Source organism: Gavia stellata, chromosome 11 (genome assembly GCF_030936135.1).
Source record: "Gavia stellata isolate bGavSte3 chromosome 11, bGavSte3.hap2, whole genome shotgun sequence".
Lineage (NCBI taxonomy): Eukaryota > Metazoa > Chordata > Aves > Gaviiformes > Gaviidae > Gavia > Gavia stellata.
This window is the reverse complement of record NC_082604.1, coordinates 12,491,650-12,512,684: the sequence shown is the minus strand read 5'-3', so window position 1 is coordinate 12,512,684 and position 21,035 is coordinate 12,491,650. Positions and strand designations below refer to the sequence as shown.

General features: G+C 35.3%; 1 protein-coding gene across 1 annotated transcript in view; it reads left to right on the top strand.

Annotated features, from left to right (window-relative positions):
• DNER (delta/notch like EGF repeat containing) overlaps positions 1 to 21,035 on the top strand; it is a 136,001-nt gene that overhangs the window by 52,572 nt on the left and 62,394 nt on the right. The window contains exons 2-4 of the mRNA XM_059822600.1: positions 1,889 to 2,185; positions 13,479 to 13,573; positions 16,024 to 16,190. Of these exons, the coding sequence (XP_059678583.1) occupies positions 1,889 to 2,185; positions 13,479 to 13,573; positions 16,024 to 16,190 (559 nt within the window). The remainder of the gene's footprint in view (positions 1 to 1,888; positions 2,186 to 13,478; positions 13,574 to 16,023; positions 16,191 to 21,035) is intronic.

Sequence of the window (21,035 nt, the reverse complement as noted above, 5' to 3'; positions counted from 1 at the left end):
TTCTGTTGATTTGCAGGAGAAAAAGAGTTTAAGGGGATAAGCCCATCTGAAAATAAAAATCCATACTTCCTTGAAACTTGATACATTAAGTATCTGTAAACTCACTATATAGTTGTTTTAAAAATGAAGAGTAAGAGCTTGACCCTGATGTCTAATGTTATCACATGATATGTATGAGATGTGTCCCCATGCAAAGTAAATAACATTCAGAGCTGTAACCAAACCACAAGATAAATGAGTAGACCATATATTTTCGACTGTCTTCCATGGCCTCTAACTCTTCTGCATCAGTCAGTAGAAAATCTGACATTCATCATTAACTGTCTCCAGAGTTTACTTTCATAATAATGTTTCCTCTGTTTTCTGTCCAAAAATGTTACAGAGACTGGGACATACAAAAATTCCAGCCAAAGAAAGAATTCTAGCTGAGGTCAATAATAGTACTGTTTTATATAAGAAATTGTAATATTAGATTTTGGTGTCCCTGACACCAGGCCTTTGAACTGATGGAAAGGTAAAATTCCTAGTGTAGACCCAATACTTGTTTTTATGACATTATTGATATACGAAGCTTATGTAATTCTTACGATAATTGAAACAAATGTTTAATAATAAATAACTGTGGTGCTTTACTGAGAAATATAAAAAGAAGCATTGTTTATGCAGAGAAAGACTGCGATATTATACAGGGAAGAACCGGGTAACCTTTAGGACTGGAGCACTTGGGTGAAATTTGCCTTTAAAGACTGAGAAAATGTCTGTTTCCAGTGATGGGGTATCACTTTGATGTGAAGAAAATTGAGGGAACTGCCTGGCTGTCTTAGTTGGTCAAATGAAGACAGTGAGTCAGCAGTGTGATTTAGCTCTGACTAAGGCAAATATTTCTTAAGTAACATCAAGGAAGCTATTTTCAGGACAAACAAAAGTATTGATGCAAAAGGCAGTGATAAACTTTGCACCCCGGACTCCAAAAATGAGCATGTGAATGGAGGGCTTGTCCTCTACAAGGAGACTGAGCAAGCATGGCTTATTTAGTCTATGAGATGAAACTTGGGAAGAGTTTGTAGATGTATTCTATAAATATGTTATGGATGTAAACATCAGCATAGAAGAGGGAAAAGACATTTAAACTGAAAGTCAATGATGACATAAGAAGCTGAGTATAAACTAGCTGTAGATAAATTTAAGCTAGAAATTAGAAGCAGGAAGGCAAGCCTAGGACAGGAATTTTCCTACCTCACTGAGCTCAGTCTTGTCCTATACTATTACAAATGCTGTTTTAAAAATAAGAACATTTTTGCCCCGACTTTCTAAGTCCTGTTAGAAAGTTTTCAGCACCAGAATGAATCAGATTCTGAAACTGCTGTCCACTAAAGGAAGTATGGGTAAAAGGCCCAGCTGTTTTAAAATGGAAGTTGTGTCCATGGAGAGGATTGTGTGATGTGGTTAACTCTGACAACACAGAGCTGCTTCATGACCTGGTGATCTATACGATTCTGTGCTCTATTCCTATTTCTGTTACTGCGTTAAATTTCTAGATGTTTGTTGTTTTCCCTGGATAGGTTATTCTTTTAAGACTGTTTCTGAAAAATCCCGATTATGAACACTGGCCGTGTTCCTACTTCATGTTTATCACTTTGCTTGAATGTGTCAACAGTGAATTAGCATTAAATGGTCTGAGAAAAGTGGTTAATATAGATTAATCTATATTCTTCTTTAATCCTTTGAATTTGCTTCCTTGAAGATACATCAAAGATGAGCTTGGTTCATAAATATGTTTAGAAGATCAATACAGGAGGGGAAAAGAATCCCATTTTAAGGTCTTTGTAAAGCTCAGAAATGAATCCTTGATATGCATTAATTGACCTATATGATATGTTTTTCCCAGTTTGTTTCAGATCCTTGTGCCAGCAACCCCTGTCACCATGGTAACTGCAGCACAAGCGGCGATGGCTACCTCTGTCTCTGTAGTGAAGGCTATGAGGGAACAAACTGCGAACACTCATTTCACAGCCTTCCAGTCTCTGAACGGACAGAGCTGATGTCACCAAGACAGAGCAGACCGGTCTCATCCACCTTGGAACCTGACATTGTTCTTCCTCGTTCAAGAGCAACCGTGACGTTACCTATATGGCAGCCAAAAGCGGGACAGAAAGTTGTAGATCTGAAATGGGATGAAACAGAGGTGAGAATATTCTGTCTAAATGAAAATGCACAGAAAAGAACTTTTAAATATTATCATTGTTGTGATGTCATTTGTGCATGATTTCATGGATGTCTACATGAGAGGACTGAAGATATGATCTCTGCCCTGAGTTAATATGCTAGTAAAATTAAATGCAAAAACATTTGATACTTGTTAAAATTAACAGGCTTAAGTTGGCCAACATGTTGCATTGGGTACTTCTTTGAAATGGGATAATATTGTTTCTTCCAGTCATTTGTACGACACCATATCTCCAAACACCAAATAAATTTAGGAAAATCAAAAGGTTAAAGCAATACTTTTAATATCTTTTTTGCTGTTTGCGGTTATAATCACATGTTGTTTTGAAAGATACATGTCACTGCAGTGTTAAGAAAACATAACTATTTGAGGGTTAAAAGTGGTAGTCAATATATTACACAGTGCACAACTCTAGAGATGCAATGGTGGTGGAGGAAACTTTTAAACATTTGTTGTACCTCTTAGTAAAATGACAAACTTAACAATAACTGGCAAAGCTACAACTGGAAAGCATACAAAATGTGATCCTAAAAAAATGTGATCTTTGCTTTCTACTGTTTCGAACACGGTTTTATTAGTAATTCTTAGATGTCTTGCATAGACTCCAGTACCTGCAAAAATAAAAAAAAAGTATCCAACTTAACCCAGTTACCATTAAATATTAATCTTTACATGTGAAAACGAAGTATAGATAGAAAGTATGTTTGCTCACAAAGAAGAATTGATTATTTATCTCTTGATAACTTTTTCATGTATTAAGTTCATTCTATCACATGACCATCCTCCTCCCTTCTTCTTAGAAGTCCATCGCTGCAAGGGTGATTTGTAGTTCTCTTCATTGTTGTTCTCTTACTTGGGGGTGCGAGACCACTACTTCTGCATATGCTATTCCTACAGCAGTTGGTACTGCAAGTCTCTAACCCGATCCAGAAATCACCCGCCTATAATAATATTACGTATGTGCAAATGCATCCCAAAGAACAGTCTGCCATAGAAGTGAGCATCTGTTTTGGGGGTAATGGTAGTGCCTTTTTTTTTTGGTTTTGTTTGGATCATCTTAGTACCAAGCAGTACAGGTAATGAAGCTTGTTGGTGGAGAAATATAATTTCAATAGGCAAAGAATTAAAATCTTTGTGACATCTTTTTCTTAATGAAAAATGCATTCTAGAAACAGTAATTTCATTTGAGTTTATTCAGGAAGAAATAGGTAAAATGTCAGCTGTATCTGTTTCTGAAATGTTTCAAGGAGTGTGATTCTTCTGAGGTGTTTTCACACACTGCATAATGAGAAAGTGAACAGACATGAGTTTACTCCTGGAAAAATGATATTTTTCCTCATTCTTTGCTAGCCCAAACAAATTTGTTCATGTTTTTACTGTAACGTATTTAAATCAATTTTTGAAAGTAAAATCAATCTATGCAAAATATATGTTTGATGTGTTATGACTCTCAGATTGTATCTGCGGTACAAGTAGTTACAGGGCTGTATCCCATTTCAGGGGGAGTTCTGGTGGGCAAAGTCTGGAGAACAGAGCTTTATTTCTTGGAATTCCATCTCCCACATCTATTATTTTACAGTAGAACATATGTCAGGCACCAAGTATGGAGTTTGGAGAGAGCACTGAAGCAGAAACAAACAATGATCTGCTTTTATTACTTAGTTTGAATGCAGTGTCATCTCTGCATGGGTGCTCCATATGTTCTGATCAATTAAGGGCATGCACTTCTCTGTAGCAGATTTCCCTCCTGTGTCTTCCTCAATCTGTGGTCTGGTATTGTATAAGTAACATTTTTGCCTGGTTTGCATTTTAGGTAGATTCACTAAGCATTTCGGCCAAACAGATCATTCACAAGTGGGTATTTTAATAACTGAAATGCACCGTCCTGCGTGTCTTCTGTTACCTGAGAAATATAGGTTATCAGTTGTGATTACATTATTAACACTAACATGGAAATTACTTGTTACGCTATTATGAAAGTACTTGTGTTTATACGTTTTTAATATATTGTTATGGGTCTTGTATTTTTCACAGTCTTTCTAGTGTAGCATAATGACCTTCTGTTCTTTGGAATTCACAGTGAGAGAGATACTTATCCAAAAGAAAGAGATTTCAGTTGCTGATTCAAGACATTGTCTCTGATCTATATTAAACTAAAGAGAGTTGATTTGCCTGAAGGTCTGTGTTCCAAAGCCTCTTTGGTGGATGCTTCAAGAGTAAAGTGTTAAGCAGGAAAATACTACCTTTCCTCATAGCTTTAAAAGCTTTGCAAAGCTTGATCCTTTCTTGCCCTCTTAAAAGGAAAAAAAAAAAATGAAGCAACTGTAGGTTTTGGATTGCAAAAATCTACTGTTTTGATCTCCCTTAAGATTCAGAGGCAACAAAGGCTTCTATTATTATGTTGTTGGTTTGTTTGGTTTTTTTAAAATCTTCCAAGTCAGCCTGTTTTTCACATTATTCTATACTGATACTACAAGTGAACTAATGTTCTTCGTACTCTTTTGTCTGCATGCTCAGAGAGAAATTTTGCCAGAATCTCTCCCAATGAAAGCTCTCACTATCTTGCAAGGATGAAGTTTCCGTGGAAGCTTTTTCAGGAAGTTTTGGGAACTCAAAAAATGAACACCTGAGAGAAGTAAACTGTCTGAGAGGCATGATGTATGGTTACGGTTGGACATTTTTTCTATATTCTTTAGATACTAGGGATATACTTGGCAGTGCTTGCTTGACTGAACCTTCTTGGTAATGTCTGCACCAGTAGACAACATACAGATGTCTTTGGATACAGTTTCATTTCTTAGAGTGCTCTTGCTATAAGAAATTAGTATTTTCCTGATATGCAGGTGAAGGGCTACAAACACACATCACTGAGAGAAAAATATTCTTGTCTGTTGGTTTCTTTAGTATAATAGGAATTAATCTTTGTGCTCGGCTGTTGAAAGAGAACTTTTTTCCTACTTTGGGCAACTAACTTGTTCCACTTGCAAGAGAGATACAACTAGCAATCTACATTTCCCCAGTTCAATGCTCTTTTGTGTTACAGTGTAGAAAAGATATAGATTAGCCAATAATAGAAAAAAAAAGAAACCATCTCATTAATCCTACTCAACTAACAGATCCAACAAAGGTTTCTGTGTACATAATCAACTGTAGGAATAGCAGTGCCGTGCTCTTATATATTACTTTTCCTTAATAGCTCTCAAATTTTTTTTCAAAGGAAATTAGCAGTATTATTCATGTTTTATAGATGAAGACACTGAAGCACAGAGCAGTAAAGTGATTTGCCAGGTGCGCAGCCAGGAATTAGAATGCTAAGCATGTGAGTCGTAGTTTAACCTTTTATTTATATTGCAATACTACTGCTCAGATTCAAGCTTTTGGAACTAGTGATTAGAGGCTACAATAAACTTGTAAATCCCCTTGCAATGGGGACAGCATTTGTTTTACATGTATTCTTAGTCAGTAAATTATAAGCCTTTTAAAGGACTATGGCTGGGTCAGGTGGAAAATCCTGAAAGAGGGTGCTCCTGCTCTGCAGCAATGGAATATGCTTAAGGAATAATTCTGCTTGAAGCAGAGACCTTTGCATCTTTGACAGCTTTATGTATTGCTAAATGTTCATGCATTTTTTGCCAAAGTATGCTATGGCTGCAGAAGGAGGCTGAACAGAATCATGGAGGAGAGATGCATTTGAGGTTGCTAAATACATAGAAACGCCATCCTTAGAAATGACAGCTTAGGAGAATCTTTGACATGGAAATGGGTGGAAGCTGGACGAAATATGCTTACCCTTTTCTTATCCAATTTTCTTGGCATTCCCTCTTATGATTGCTGTTGGAGTTAAAGTACCGGAATATGTATACTTTTGGTTTGACTTAGGACACCTCTTCTTATACTTGTATATAAGATTTGTTTTGGAAACCTCCATTACTTTTCTTTTCCTTTTAGAAAAAGATATCATACAAACAAATAAGAAGACTGAAGGAAACATAGGTTTTGCTAGAATAATCTGAACTTTCTTCTAGGATAAATCTGTAACTTGACTAAATCTCTCCTCTACCATATTTGTGTGTGGAACTTTCTGTACAAACACCATTCTGATGGACAACTTGGTGTAAGCATCTCTGGATAGGTGATTTATTATATTTATTTTCAAAACACAAAACAAAACATCTCTAAAAGCTCAATATGCTCAAACAAAACTTATGTGAAGTTCACACAAACCTTAGTTTAGTGTGTTCCATTGCTAGATGTTGTTTAATGGATAGTCATAAATACTAGCTTTCCTAAAATCAAAACTCTCGTATCACCTTTAAGGACAGAAATACCCTATAGAACATTCTAGTGAGTGCAGTTACGTACAGATACTGAAGCCCTGCTCGTCTGAATCTATATTGGTGGGTGGGCTCAGGACTTTTGGTTATCCAGTGCTGTCTTTAAAAATTATCTGGATTGTTAACTACTCCTTCAGGAATCATCCCGTCTTGATGTCTTTGCGAGTCTGAGCAAAAAAAACCCCGCCTGATGTGTTTACTGCTTTTCAATGTTTTCGTGTAGAAGTATCTATGGCTGACTTGACAGACTTTGGTTGAAGTTGACGTCCTAGCTTACTCCCCAGTGACCTGAGCTCATATGCTGCATGTAAAGATTTGACTATGTGGAATTTTTGCTCAATGAGCTTTTTTCCACAATGATTACCTTTATTATTCAGAACAGCTCCATACACTCTGGAATAAGAAATTACAATTATTTTTTCAAGGAAGTAAAATTTATTGAATGTGTTCTGGTTTAATCAGGGGGTAGGCAGCTAATCCCCACACAGCTACTTGCTCACTCCCCCACCCAGTGGGATGGGGGAGAGAATTGGAAGGGTAAAATTGCGAAAACTCATGGATTGAGATAAAGACAGTTTGATAATTAAAAAAAGGGAGAAAAAGAAAACAAAGAAAAAATCCAAACACAACAAAGAAAAACGAGTAATGCAAAAAACCCCAATTGCTCATGAACTGACCAATGCCCAGCCAGTCTCTGAGCAACAGGAGCCCTGGCCAACTTCCACCCCCCACCCCCGAGTTTTATTGCTGAGCATGGCATCATATGGTATGGTGTGTCCTTTTGGTCAGTTGGGGTCAGCTGTCCCACTGTGTCCCCCCAAACTTGTTGTGCACCCCCAGCCTACTTGCTGGCATCGCAGTCTGAGAAGCAGAAAAGGCCTTGATGCTGTGTAAGCACTGTTCAGCAATAACTAAAACATCCCTGTTATCAACACTGTTTTCATCACAAATCCAAAACATAGCACTGTGCAAGCTACTGTGAAGAAAATTAACTCTATCCCAGCCAAAACCAGTACAGACTGATTGTCAGATTTTATTAAGTTGACATTGATTTTGGTGGCCAGCTTGAGACAAGAAGGCATCTGGCTAATATGATTACCCAGGTAATCTATCTGAGAAAGTGTCATTCTGTAAGATAACCTATTGTACTTGCTGAAGCATCTACCTCTTGGTGTAATGTTGACATTGTTAACCTGTGACAGAAATATGAAGTTTTAATAGTGTTATCTAGAGGATTGCCATGCATCAGAATGCACTGGATCCTCTTGGCAGTGATTGCTAATTCTACTAAGTGGCTTTTGCCCAGATGAGCAAAAAAACATGAACTGCTAGCGATAGGATTCTCTGGGTGGATATGCAGCCTTCCTTACACTACATTTCAGTGCAACAATAACTGGGAAGCCTTCTTCATTTGATACTGTTTTTGGATGCAGTCTGTCAGTCTTTTTTTGGTGTTCTTCAGAGAGGCACTACTCCTACTCTAAACACTTTTTCTTTTCTCTCCCACTGGTGAGATACATTAGAGGTAAGCTTTTATTTTCTTTCTGTTCTGGTTTTCTTTCAAGCATTGTCCCATATGAAACTCAGAGGGTAGAAACAAATACACTCGCGTGGACGCTAAGCTATGTGTGACACCAGATTTTCAGGAGCAGTAGTTTTTCCATGCTGCAGGGCAAAGGAACTGCTTTTCTTTCTTTTATAATTTTGTTCTGTCTGAATGGGATTTCTGTGCCAGAAACAGCCCTGGTTCATTGCTTGGCATCATGACGACAAGAAGATAGTAACTGACCCCCCTCTTACGGTTCTCTTACATTGCCTTTTATTTTCCTATTTCTCTTTTCCCTTTTTAATTCTTTGCAGATAGCTGTTCAAGATCTTATAGTCAGGATCTACCCTGTTTTATTTCTCTCGCATATTATTTTTCCCTTGCATAAGGAAGGCGACAAACATGTTGTATTTCTTAGAAAATAAGAGATACCTCTTGCTACCCTTAGAGGATTGGAAAAGAAGAAATCCTGCAGGCCTTATCCTGATGGAAAAGTAGTTATATGTTCAGAAAAGGCAAAACTGCACATTATGAAACTTGCTTTATTGAATTGAAAGTTAATATGTAATCCCTTCGAAGATTTAAAAGAGTTAGCATTTGCAAGAGCATTCCTCATAATGCATTCATCGTGACAGTTTCTGTCCTACTGAAGAAACAAAAGGTTACCTATCTTACTGACCATGTCAATTTTCATGGGAGACCACCCCAGAACATCACCTTGTTTTTCTCAAAGAGCTAATTTTCATACTTTTTTCCAAATATATTTTTGTATAGTTTTTTCTTTTAAGTATAGTTTTTTCTTTTAAGTACTAATCTTTTCTGTAAGATGAGTTTGCATTAATCTCTTTTATTTAGTTCAAGAATGATGTGTGGAAATGATGTGTACATTTGTGTATTCCAATTCCAGACTAATTTGCCCCACTTTACTTTGGCTACAAGACTGTGCAGATTTCTTTGTTGCCCCATTAGGAGGTAAGAACAGGAGAACAGCTTTTTGAGATGGAAAGACAAGAGATTAACCAAAGAGAACCTTCAGGGCTAGCATAGGAGGAAAGTGTCAATTAAAAATACACAGGTGTCTCTGTGTGCGTGTGAGTGTGCACACACATGTGCACATTCTTATTTGTGTAATGTTTGGGGATATTTTCAAAATGAAGCACTCATTTTACGTTGGAGTGGAGTTTTGTGAAAGCCGTGATGTCACTGAAGTTATAATGGTAATTTACAGGAAAGACGTAGGCAACTGGCTCATGGGGTGATTTTTTTAGTCACAGAATCACAGTGTAGGTGAGGTTGGAAGGTACCTCTAGACATTGTCTAGTCCAACGCTCTTGCTCAAAGCGGGGTCAACTAGAGTGGGTTGCTCAGAACTGTGTTCAGTTGAGTCTTAAATACCTCCAAGGATGGAGAGTCCATAAGATACCTGGGCAGCCTCTTCCAGTGTTTGGAAGTATCTGCTAGTTTTCAGAACTATTCATTAATACCTTGTTAATAGGGTAGTGAGGAATTGCTAAGGCTAATGTGAATTTGGTCATTCCACTTACAGACCACTTTTAAGTTTGAAGAAACTGTGGCATGTTTTGTAAGAAGTAAAAGCCTTCTGTAATTCTTTAAATTCAGGGGGTTGAGATCAAAAAGAAATGCAAATATGTATCATAGTAGCAGAATGGCCATATTTTGCACTGTTCAGGATTGGTCTGCCCGTGTTGATAAGGCCTTGTAGAATTACAAATATCTGGTCAGCTTTCCAAGAAACATACTGTGAAATTTCATATATGACAGATATCTTCAGAGAACTACTTTCAGTAGTGAGAGGCTGCGTATATGTATCCTACCATAAATGTAGACTTAGAGTCTGTTTGTTACTTTTCTTAGCCTCATTGAATTAAAGGCTAGAACACTTAATTTATCAAAGTAATAAAGGCACTTATGTAAAAATATTGCCTTGGGATTTATGTATGTATTTCAGCACTTGTTGAATTAAGTCTATATCTCATTATTCTGGTTGGTGCGTAAGGCAGGAGAGTATCTGTACTATTCACACTATTTAATTTTTTCAGAAAAGTTGTATTATGGAAGAACAGTCTGTTGTTCTCTGCTTAGGTACCCCATCTGATTTCCTTTGCAATCTCATCTATACTACTCCTATGGCCTGGTAAGGTAATCTTCTAGCCAAGTCACTGCTGTCTTGTTAAGGTCCAGGTAGAGATTGTAGGAATAGGTACTCGTCTGGAGATTTCACTCTTGCTTTCTCAAATGATGCTCTTCTTTCACCCATGTAAAGAGTCGGAAAGTTAACACTGTTAAAACATTTGAAGCAGAAATGTAGTTTTTATATATTATGTTCTCTTTTAGAAAAACCAAGAACATGATTTTGACGTAAACTTATGGAACATGTATGTAAACAGGAATTCTGTATTTCCTATCAGCAATTTTATATTTAAGCATTTTAAACTCTGAGTAATATATTGAAGAGCAGCTCTTCAATATATTCTGTGCTGATGTAGGAGCTTATCTTTGTAAGCAGCTCCTAAACATACTTTAGGCTCTGGCAGGTGCATGAAGATTTTGTTTTCTTTGGTGACTATTTTTAAAGTAGCTGCATCATTAGTGTTGCATCTGTAAGTCTGTTCCCCAAGGAGCTTCCTTGCTGGCTTACAGGTTCTGTGCTATTGAATGCTTCAGGAGAGTTTTGGAAGAGTTTGATGTCATTGCAGTTTTTCTGAGATTGTCTTTAAATGACTTTAGATGCTCTGTTTCTATTTTTTCTTTAGCCATTTCACTTTTTAAATTTTAAAGAGAATTAGGATGGGAGTGCTCTTTGTTTTACCTTCTAAAAATCATTGAAGTATATTTTCCAGTAAGTTCTGTTTTAAATATCTCCTACCAGTTCTAGCAGCTTTTTTTTTTTTTTTTTTTTTTTTTGAGAGCGAGAATAACAGATTGTTTTCATCTTCTGAGTGTTCTTTCTTATTGTAATGTATTGGTCTTCTTTGCCCTCATTCTTCAATCTTTCAGTTTTGCAGAGAGCTCTGTTAAGATGGGAAAGAGGCATACTTAAAACTCTTTATTTAAATTTCCCACAGCTGTGGAAAAACTGTGTAATTTGTTTCCTAATTTGGGTGTCAAAGATGTAATTTTTGCCTCCATAGCATTTGTCTGAAATAGGACACTGCTGGAACCATTTTTTGTTCATTACCAGAGCTGCTGCTTCTTCCTGTGGTTTTTGTCTGATCCAAGTACCAGGTTTTTTAATATATAAAAAAAAAAATAATCCAACTTCAGCTGTTGCAAAATCCTGTTTTTAGTGTCCTACTGGTTTAGATGATTATTTTATCAGATTTGTAGAGCATGAAGTCAGGACCAATTACAAATGGAGTTCCTAGACAGAGAAAGACATCAAACATTACAGGTCTGTTAATAGAAGAGTCAAAATCCTGCATTTTGCCTTTTGCTCTTCTGATTACCATTGAAATATTTCCTACAGGTGCTTATCATGCTGAGTAATCCTTAATTCTGATGTGTTTGCAAACCAAAGTCTTTCTGGTCTGTTTTTTTCAATTTTCACAAAGTTAAACCTCTGCTCTTGTTATGCAGCTGCTTTGTTCAGCCCTTGATTCTTTAATTTTTTGCCATTTTTAATTCTAGTTTCAAAGACATCAATACCCTTTACTTTGCAATCTTCTAATATTGAATAGTAAGGTAAATGAAATGCTTAAATGACATTTTTTTCCCCCTTGTGTTCCAAGGTAATAGATGCATGAATTTGTAAAACTATATAAATACTTTAAAAGTGAGTCTATTTTTAGACGTAGTATAAGACTGTGTGAGAATAGAGATGTTGATTTCTTTTGTTCCCTTTGTTCCAGTAGGCATATTGATTGTCAAAGAAAATGAAATTTTAAATGTTGGCAAATATAAAAGGAATCGTGTTAGCCAGACTAATTCTGAATTCATCGTGCTTTGAATGTTAGCTTCATAATTTTGACTTCCAAGATTGAAAAACTGTAATGGATATATTATATTTTTTCAAAATTTATATGAAAAAATACAATAAAATTGCATCTCACTTTATTTTCATAAACTACGTGTATTCATATTAGATGTGCTAGAGAATTCAACAATGAATCTAGTAATCTAGACATTTCTGGAAAATGTGAATACTTAGTATTTGTCTTGCCTGAGTCAAAATCAACTTTGAGTCTGCTAAAAATTATTACTTGCATCATATTCTGGACTTCTGTTGTTCATGTTTTCACAGGTGTTTCATAGTAACATTTAAAAGATGAATTTCAATTTTACTCTAATTTATGAATTAGATTCTGGCTTTTTCCTTTGATGGACGATTAATTCACAGAAGTGTGTCAGGTTGCATTTTCACTTTCCAGTAAGGCTGACGTAAAAAGGTTGCACACGTATTCTAGATGACTGAAAAAATAACATTGCAAAATCTGCCTAGCAATTTGAAGATGAAACTGACTGTATTTTTTTTTTACAGTGTGATATTTCATAGGCAAGCTGATGAAGATACCTGAGAACTACTTAATTAAAACTACTGATGATGTTAATGTAGTCGATAGAAAGACTCAATTATGCCACATAAAATATTACTTAGTTGAAATAAAGGTATCATTGGAAACGCTAATGTTTTTCAGACTGCCTTTATGAAATTACTACTTTACAAGATATGAATAATTCACTAGTCTGTCTGTGATTCCTCTGTATTGTATGGTATCCTGTATGGTGTCTTGATCTAGTTAATACAGTAACTGATTTCTATTCCTACTAGGCATCACAGGTTTGGCAAATACACCCTTTCACTCTCAACTGTGCTTATAATTTTTTTCCATCTGAAAGCACTGTTTGTCCTAGCAACTTTTACTTGGAAAGAATAGTAATGGGCAAGCGGGAGAGTATTTTTTTAAAGTAATCTGTGTTTGGAAAAAAAACATATTTCAATATAGTAGAAAGACAATATCAGTATTTGCTGTTATAAATCCTCTAAGATCACTTAAATTAATGATGCAATGTTTCTTGGATGAGGCAAATTTTAGAGTTTATTTATTATTTTAAAAGACCAGAAGCCTATTCACCTTTTTCTAAACATGATCACTTTTAAAGGAAGATGCCTTTAGAAGTTCACACTTATGTGCAGGAAGTTTTTGTTAAAAGAAAAGCCTAGAAGGATGGTTATGTGAATTTTCAAAATGTTTGTTGATAGCATAAATGTTTTGGTGAATGTTTTGGTCCATCCTGATGATTTTTAAAAGATGACTGCTGGACTATTAGTGTTATTTTTTAGAAATTCTTTCATGTTTTCTTTGGTCAGATTTTCTGGTTTGGTGTTAAATAAAACTATTTTTATTTTCAGATAACCCCAGATGTGGCTTGTGGAAATGCAAGTTCCAATACCTCTGCTGGAGGTCGGCTTGCCTCCTTTGAAGTTCCACAGAATACATCAATAAAGTAAGAATATTTGTCATATGTTAAGAAATATAAAAATGCTTTTATTTTTATTTGCCTGGATATTTTAGACAACAGTTTTTCAGACAGGCAGATTTGTCAAATGGCTAAAAGTATATGAAAGAATTTCACAGAGACTTCAGCCATCTAGCAGTGCCATGACAGCGCTTTGCTTGGTATAATTTTTCCCATGTTTTTAATGTTTTAGAAGATGTAAGCATGTAAACTGTCTCTGGGCTGTCAGAATGCATTAGAAATTAGGGCAGACATGTTGAAGATGTCAGTTTGGAGAAGAGAGAACATTTCCTTTCTCCTTCATGCAGCGAACACTTCTTTTCCCCCTTTAATCTCAAGATGCACTTGCTGGTAAAAAGTGTTATTGTTGACTATATAAATGTAGGTATTTTGTGATTTGTATTTGATTTCTGGATTGTTGCTTTGGGTGTCATCATCAGCTGTGAAATCTTTGTGTATGTCCTACAAACTACATTTCTCAAAAATCTGAATTTATTCTGTGTTATTCACTTTTCACACTCATGCTTTTTTGAATAAATACTTGCTTTGTTACTTTTAATTAACAGAGCCTAAGTTCCTAGAAAGATCTGATTCTGTCAGCTGGGATGAGGCATTTTCTTATTGGAAATTTTGTTTCAAATAGAAATCTGCCAACGTAGTTCTCTGGCTCACAGCTTTACTGCAATTTTAGACTTAGATTTTCCAAAAATAGCCTACTTTTCTCATACTGTCATCTTATCTTTCCAAATCCCAGCTTTCAGTTAAAAAAGGCCATGCTCGCAGGAAAAAAACCAAACTGATGCAAGCAGACAAGCTGCAGACAGTTTGGAGCAGTAACTGTTAAATGTGGGAGCTGTCCTACTCTTCCCACGGGAATTTGAATCATGCTCATTCATGAGCATTAAGCCTAAGTCAGGAAGAGATCTGTGATTGTGGATGCTCTGGCTGGCTGGAATCTGTAAGCAAACAACTGTCTTTTCTTGAAATCAGGAATAAACTGGCGTTTGTGGATTCTACAGCTGTATTTAAGACCCTTGATGGAGGGACCCCATTTTAAAGGAGCTAGCAGAGTACACAGTCATTTTTGGTCATTTTTTACACTACATATCTTTAGTGGTGTTTTGAATCTGGGTAGATTAATGCAGTTCAATATCTATCTATCTATCTATCTTTATTTCATGGTATTTCCTGTATTAAAGGCCCAAGTAACATCTCTGGTTCAATGGCTATCTATGAAAGGAAAAGAATTTCAGTTTAATAATTTTATTTTGTTTCGATTGTCAGGTGTGACCTCAACTGTGAAACTAGTTGCTATCCTGTTCTAAAAGTGAGATGGTCAGCTTTGGGGGTAGCGATGGGGGTTATTCTTAAAAAGGACTCAAAATACTATTAAAAATTTGCTTCTTATGATGTCTAGTTGCAACATTTTTTCAACTTGTGTCAAACATGATTGCAAAACTTTGCATTGCTTGTTTTGAACTCAAATAAGAAGTGACAAGGCAGAAACTGCCTTATGTTTTTAGCAGGATTGAAACAATTTCAGTACAGGAAATTGTGGAACATAACTTAATTTCCGGGTATTTGGACGCCTGTTTTCAGCAGGAGAGAATTATCAGTTTTCGGCAGTTGGATGCAGTTGTGTTTGAATTTTTGGAAGATCATTCAAACTCATTTGGGATTCCTTCAGAGAAAATTAATGCAAATATTTGGGAACTTGCCAGAAACATGACAGGTTATTATTTTTTCTTTATGGAGGTCAGTAGGGAAAAAATTATCCTGAGAGGAAAGAAACACTGACATAGATACAGTGCTCCCTAGTGGAGCCAACAGTATATATGCAGTTGTTAGATACTACTTTACCCAATCTGTCAATATTCAGGAAGACACTGTGGACTCAGTGACCTTGGGAGCATTACATGACTCATTTGATTTACAAGAATAAACTGTTCTGAACCTTCGATCTGGTATGTCAAACAAATGAGGATTTCTACCAGGATCCATCTCCCTGGATTGAACGAACATTGAATGTTCGTTGGTAAACAAGAGGGCTGGATGTACTTCAGCTGCAGAAAATGATGGCATTGTAGATGTAGAACGGAGGTACTATTCAAAAAGGCATAAGTACAAAGGCTGAATAAGGATGCTTTACTATTATGTAACGTTTACTTAAAACTCTTCTTGGGCACTAAGATTGGGTCCTTCAATATTGAGACTCTGTATGATTAAATCTGCTATTACATATACTATTATGCAAATCTTACTATTGAGGCATTTTTTATTTTTGTGGACATGCTAAAGCCTTCAGGCCTTTTCCTGAATCCATACTTGCTACATTTAAGTTTTCCTTCTTTGTTGGTAAGCGTTTGTTCTGCAGTGATGTACTTACTATTAACACCAATTTCTCTCAGTGTAAATATTCTTACCATTTCTTTTCCTAGAATAAGGCAAGATGCTACTGCTTCTCTTATCCTGCTATGGAAGGTCACAACCACTGGATTTAAACAGTGTTCACTTATTGATGGCAGAAGTGTCACTCTCCTCCAGGCACTGGGTGGACTTGTTCTTTCTGAAGAAATGCTTGCATTAGGAAACAACTACTTTATTGGTGAGCAACATGCTGACTTTCTGTTTATCATCTCTAGGTGACAGCCGATGGTTTACCCATTTAGAGAAACAAAGAGGTAATTCCCTTAATTTAAGTGTTGCTGAAAGATCCAGATGTGATACTGGGGCCACGTTTTAGACATTGGTTCATCCAAAACAAACAAGAGATACACTAAATTCTTACACAGGTGGCACCATTTGGTTCAAAATCTAGATGGTGATTTTTGCCCAATACCTTTAGATGATGCAAGGTATTCTATATGTTCTATTTTAATCAAGCTTTTGGTAAATGTTACAATAAATAACTCTGAATGTTTGAGGTGTTTCTTTGTCAGATATTGTAACACGGGATACTTTGTAAAGAAGCTTAAGCCTGTAGACAGTAAATTTGAAAAAATATATTAAAATATAATAGGAAATCTGATCTTCTAACAGTGTTTACTTGGGCTACTTTTCTTCTTCTAGCTTGTCTCTGTGAATACGAAACCTTAGAAATATACTATATGTTTCTTTGGGCATTTAAATGTTTAGCATCTTTGTGGAAGGGGTGTAATGAAAATAGGCTAATATGTTATTTTTTAAGTGTATGGGAAATAATACTTATTTAATGCAGTATTTATGCATAGACACAATAGAGTTAATTAAATTGAGATTTCTGGACAGATGGTTTATTATACCAATGACATGAAACCAAAGTCATTGTAATAACAGCATTTATTGTAACCTGCTTGAAATGCTGTATATCTTATAATGAAGTATGAGCTGCCACAAATTGTTATTCGGCAACTTATCATGCTAATAAATGTACAATTAAAAGCATTCTGATGCAGAAACACTGGGCTAAATTCTAAGTGTATAGCTAGTACAGAAAAACCCCAAATGCAGAAGTAGTGTCATGTTCTCTCCTTTTTGAGCTGTCACTTAGCAAAGATATTGCTTGAAGGCTGTTAGAATAGTCATTTAATTACCATCAGCAGTGGTTTCTTTTAGTGATATTTTTTTTCTTAAAATAATTTTCTAGTTCCTTATATTTTCTTTATTATTTACTTCCTTCCAAGATACTTAGTTTTAACATTTTTTTCTTTTAATCTAGTGTTTGCATTTAATTTATTGGAGTTAAAACTCTCCTCACGTGTCTTCCTCAGGAATAAATCTTTGCATTTGCCTTGTGGTAGTTAATGTACGATAAAAGTAAGTAAAAGCTTGCTGAAGACAGGATAATTTGTAACTTCTGTGCACTCATGAAAGTACCTAAAGGCATAGCTCAGTCTATAAGCTCCCAAATAGAGGGTCTAAGTTGCTTTGTGAAGGCTCCACTTAACTATACGTGCCATACAGCATAGGCTATTCATTTAGATAACTAAAACGAATATTGTCTTACTCTCTCATAGTTTGTCTTGTCCTACTTGTCTCTCTCTAGCTGTTTTTCTGTCACTGGGATTTTTACTTTGAATTGTTTACTGTGTGCTAGGTAACATGAGGTGAAAATATACCTTTTCCTTGATGAATATAAAACAATGTTTAGTTCATAAAAATTGTACTAATGATCTTGCTTATTTCATGCAGTACAAGTTTTCTGAGACCTCTTATTTTACTTCCATCTGGTTTTTGATACTTTCTTTGGTCTTTCTTCTTTATTTCCTGATAGTGAAATTCTTTGTAGAATTTTCCAGTTGTTGTAGTGTAATTTGATTTAGGTAAAGAACATAAATCATAAATGTGTATGCATGGAGCAGCAGGGAGACTCCAATAATACAGTGATACATTCATGAATAGGAGCATCCGAGTGCTTAGTAAAGATGAGTGCGGATACGGTGCATTTGAATTTTTATAAATCCTATTTATTTTAGCAAATGGGTGGATTACCTGTAGTGCTCTTGATAGAAAAGGAATATGAAACGTTCCCTCTGCCTATCTTTTAATCCTGAGGCATTGCAACTCTATACTACGATATAATCGAGTAATGAGATAACTCAACCATTTTCTGGAGTAAATTATTTTATGTGGCCTTAATTTAGTTATAGCTTTTCCCAGAATAATTTCCCTTTACTAAAACACTTGAGCAGAAAAAGGGTGAAATAATAAAAGAATATGGAAACTGAAACGTGAATTTGTTAGTTTAAAATTGTTTGTGACCTATCAACATTTATTGTAAGAAAGAGAAAACAGAGTAGCCTCTGGATTTTCTTCTCAATTGTACGGAAATATTCTGCTTACTTTCCATCATCAGTTCTCGTCCAATAAAGTGTAAGTCTTGGGTGTAAAATTTAAAAAGGAACTCAGTCATTTGGTGTGAAAAATGCTGAATTTTATCTGAACTCAACTGAAATTCATAATTCAGCTAAGGTCTAAATAAAAATCATTAAATCTTTACTTCAGATTTAATCCAGATGTATGGCAATGGTCTGTGAATCTGAACACACCTCACTTGGGTTTTTAGCTTTCAATAGTTTAATTTTCAATAAGATCAGATGAATAAAGTTTTTCTTATAACTTTCCATATGTTTCTTGATATGCATGACAAACTTATGCTAAGGTACAATAAATTACAATGGATGATTTTATATAAAAAAGCAATAATGTAGTATGTGCTTTTATTGATGATATTTAAGCCAGAACAATCAAGAGGCCACAAGATACTGTAGGATGCTGTAAACATAGAATCACACAGTAAGGCTGTGGACCATGCCTTATTTACTTTATATAATAATTTCGCCCTTCTTCCCCCACTCTTTTACTGTTTATTCAAATGAGTTTTTTAAGGATTTTTCTCTTAATTGGTGAATTCTGTGCATGCAATTTTTTTGACCTTTTAAAAGATTTCTAATTAGAACTGTAAAAGAAAAATGGGGAAGATCTGAGTGGGTTTGGGTTTTTTTGTGTGTCTTCGGATCTACATCTTATTTGAGTCACTTCTCACTGTATTGACTCTAAGTTTTGTTACTCAGCAAGGTACTTTAATTACCTCTTGCAAATCTTTCTGAATAAGATGGTTATGTCAAAGATAAAACATTTAGGGAAGTGGTATTTGTTTTGTCTTACCTCATGGTGACACAAGTTTAAAGTTGTTTAAGACAAGATTGAAAAGTCTCAAAAGTCAGTAGTAATGTACTGATTTGCTGATCATGTGAATCAGGGCACAACATCTAGAGGTGGGAAAGAATGCTGTCTCTGAGATCTAAAAATAGTCACCTTGATCATAGTGCTGTTTACCCCAGAGACAGTACCTGCACTGTATGAGAATGAAGGGTTTGAGGGAAGGAGAAGAGTGTAACACAATGAACAAAAAAGAGCAGTCTGTTTTCTACAATGTGATTTATAAAATGGTTGCTGCATCTGCAAAGTCTTTTGCAGTGCAGAAAGAGAGTTAGTATACCGTGAATATGCAGTGTGATTATGTTGTTAAATTACAGTGTATACCCCATTAAAATAAGCCCCAGTAGATGGGAAAGAGTACTAACTTGAAGACTGGCTTGTACGGTCTGTAACACATTCTTACCGTGACTGCTTTGTTTAGAGTATTTTTAATGAGTTTGTAAGATTTGATACTACACATGTGCCAGTCTTCTAAAATAATTTATTATGATTTATTAGAAAGTATACTTATTAGCCAATGGGGAAAAAGACCAATATTTTGCAACAAAAATGCTTCATTTGATGCCAAGAGAATTTCAAGAGTTTTATGCCCAAATTCAGGGCTTATTAAAAAAAAAAAAAAAAAAAGTAAAAGTATTTTATTGAGGGCACTTCTGAATAGCAAATGTTTTAATATCTGTACAGAAAAATACCTATTCTGTGGAGTGCTATGGGTGTACATCGAGATTTGCCAAAGAGATAGTTGGGAAGTGAAGGAGAAGGGAATGAATCATATTTTTAAATAAGAGATGGCAATAAAAGGATCAACATTTAAAACATATTAATTCATGGAAAGTCTGCCTTTTACATTAATAGAGTTATAGCTTCATACTATTTGTCCCAATATTCTTTGAAGTTAATGAGTTATTCTTGTATAAACTATTTATCATATTTATAAACTGTCTCATCACTATTTGTTTTAATTCAGGATCTTCATATCTTCATGCCAGCAATAATGGTACTAGAATATTTGAAAATGAGTAACTGCTAAACTTTACCTTGTTACAGTGACACACCTATTCTTCATTGCTATATATCTTGAAAAATTGAAATCAGATGAAATACAGTTTACAAGTCTGAAAAAATGAGATAAGAGTACCCTAATGCACTGTCAGTTCGTGCATGAGCCTTTCAGACTGAAGTTCTCATGCATGTTAATAGGTTACAGCTGAGGATCTCTGTGATGAGTTGAAAGTGCTACTTGTTATGTGTTTTGGGGGGAACCTAATCCACCCAACATTGTGCAGTTCTCTCTCTCAGCGAATAATACACTGGATATGGGAACATGTACAGGAACGTGTATCTTTTTCTATACAAGTTGCAAGTGCATAAGGTTTACTAAATAGATTATATAGTATCTTTCTTGAGAAAATAAAGCATTAACATTTTCCTTTAGAAAATAAAAAAGGTCTTGCTGAAGGACTTTGAAGGACATTTTCATCTTGTATGGCAAGTCTCTCAAAAATCTTCTATGATTTGTTGCATGCATCTTTTTTATCCAAATGTGCAATCGCACTCTGATTGAAAACTGGAACATTTATTCTGAAAACACAGTCTGCTATCAAAATAGTGAAAAAACCAAACCCAACACATAATAAAAGCATTAAAATCTTTATTTTTTTAATACTCACATTTTAGAAATTTTTTCTTTAATATCTCTGCAGTTGTTTGCTCCCTTGATGCTCTTTGGGCTATTTAATTAATCTCCTTG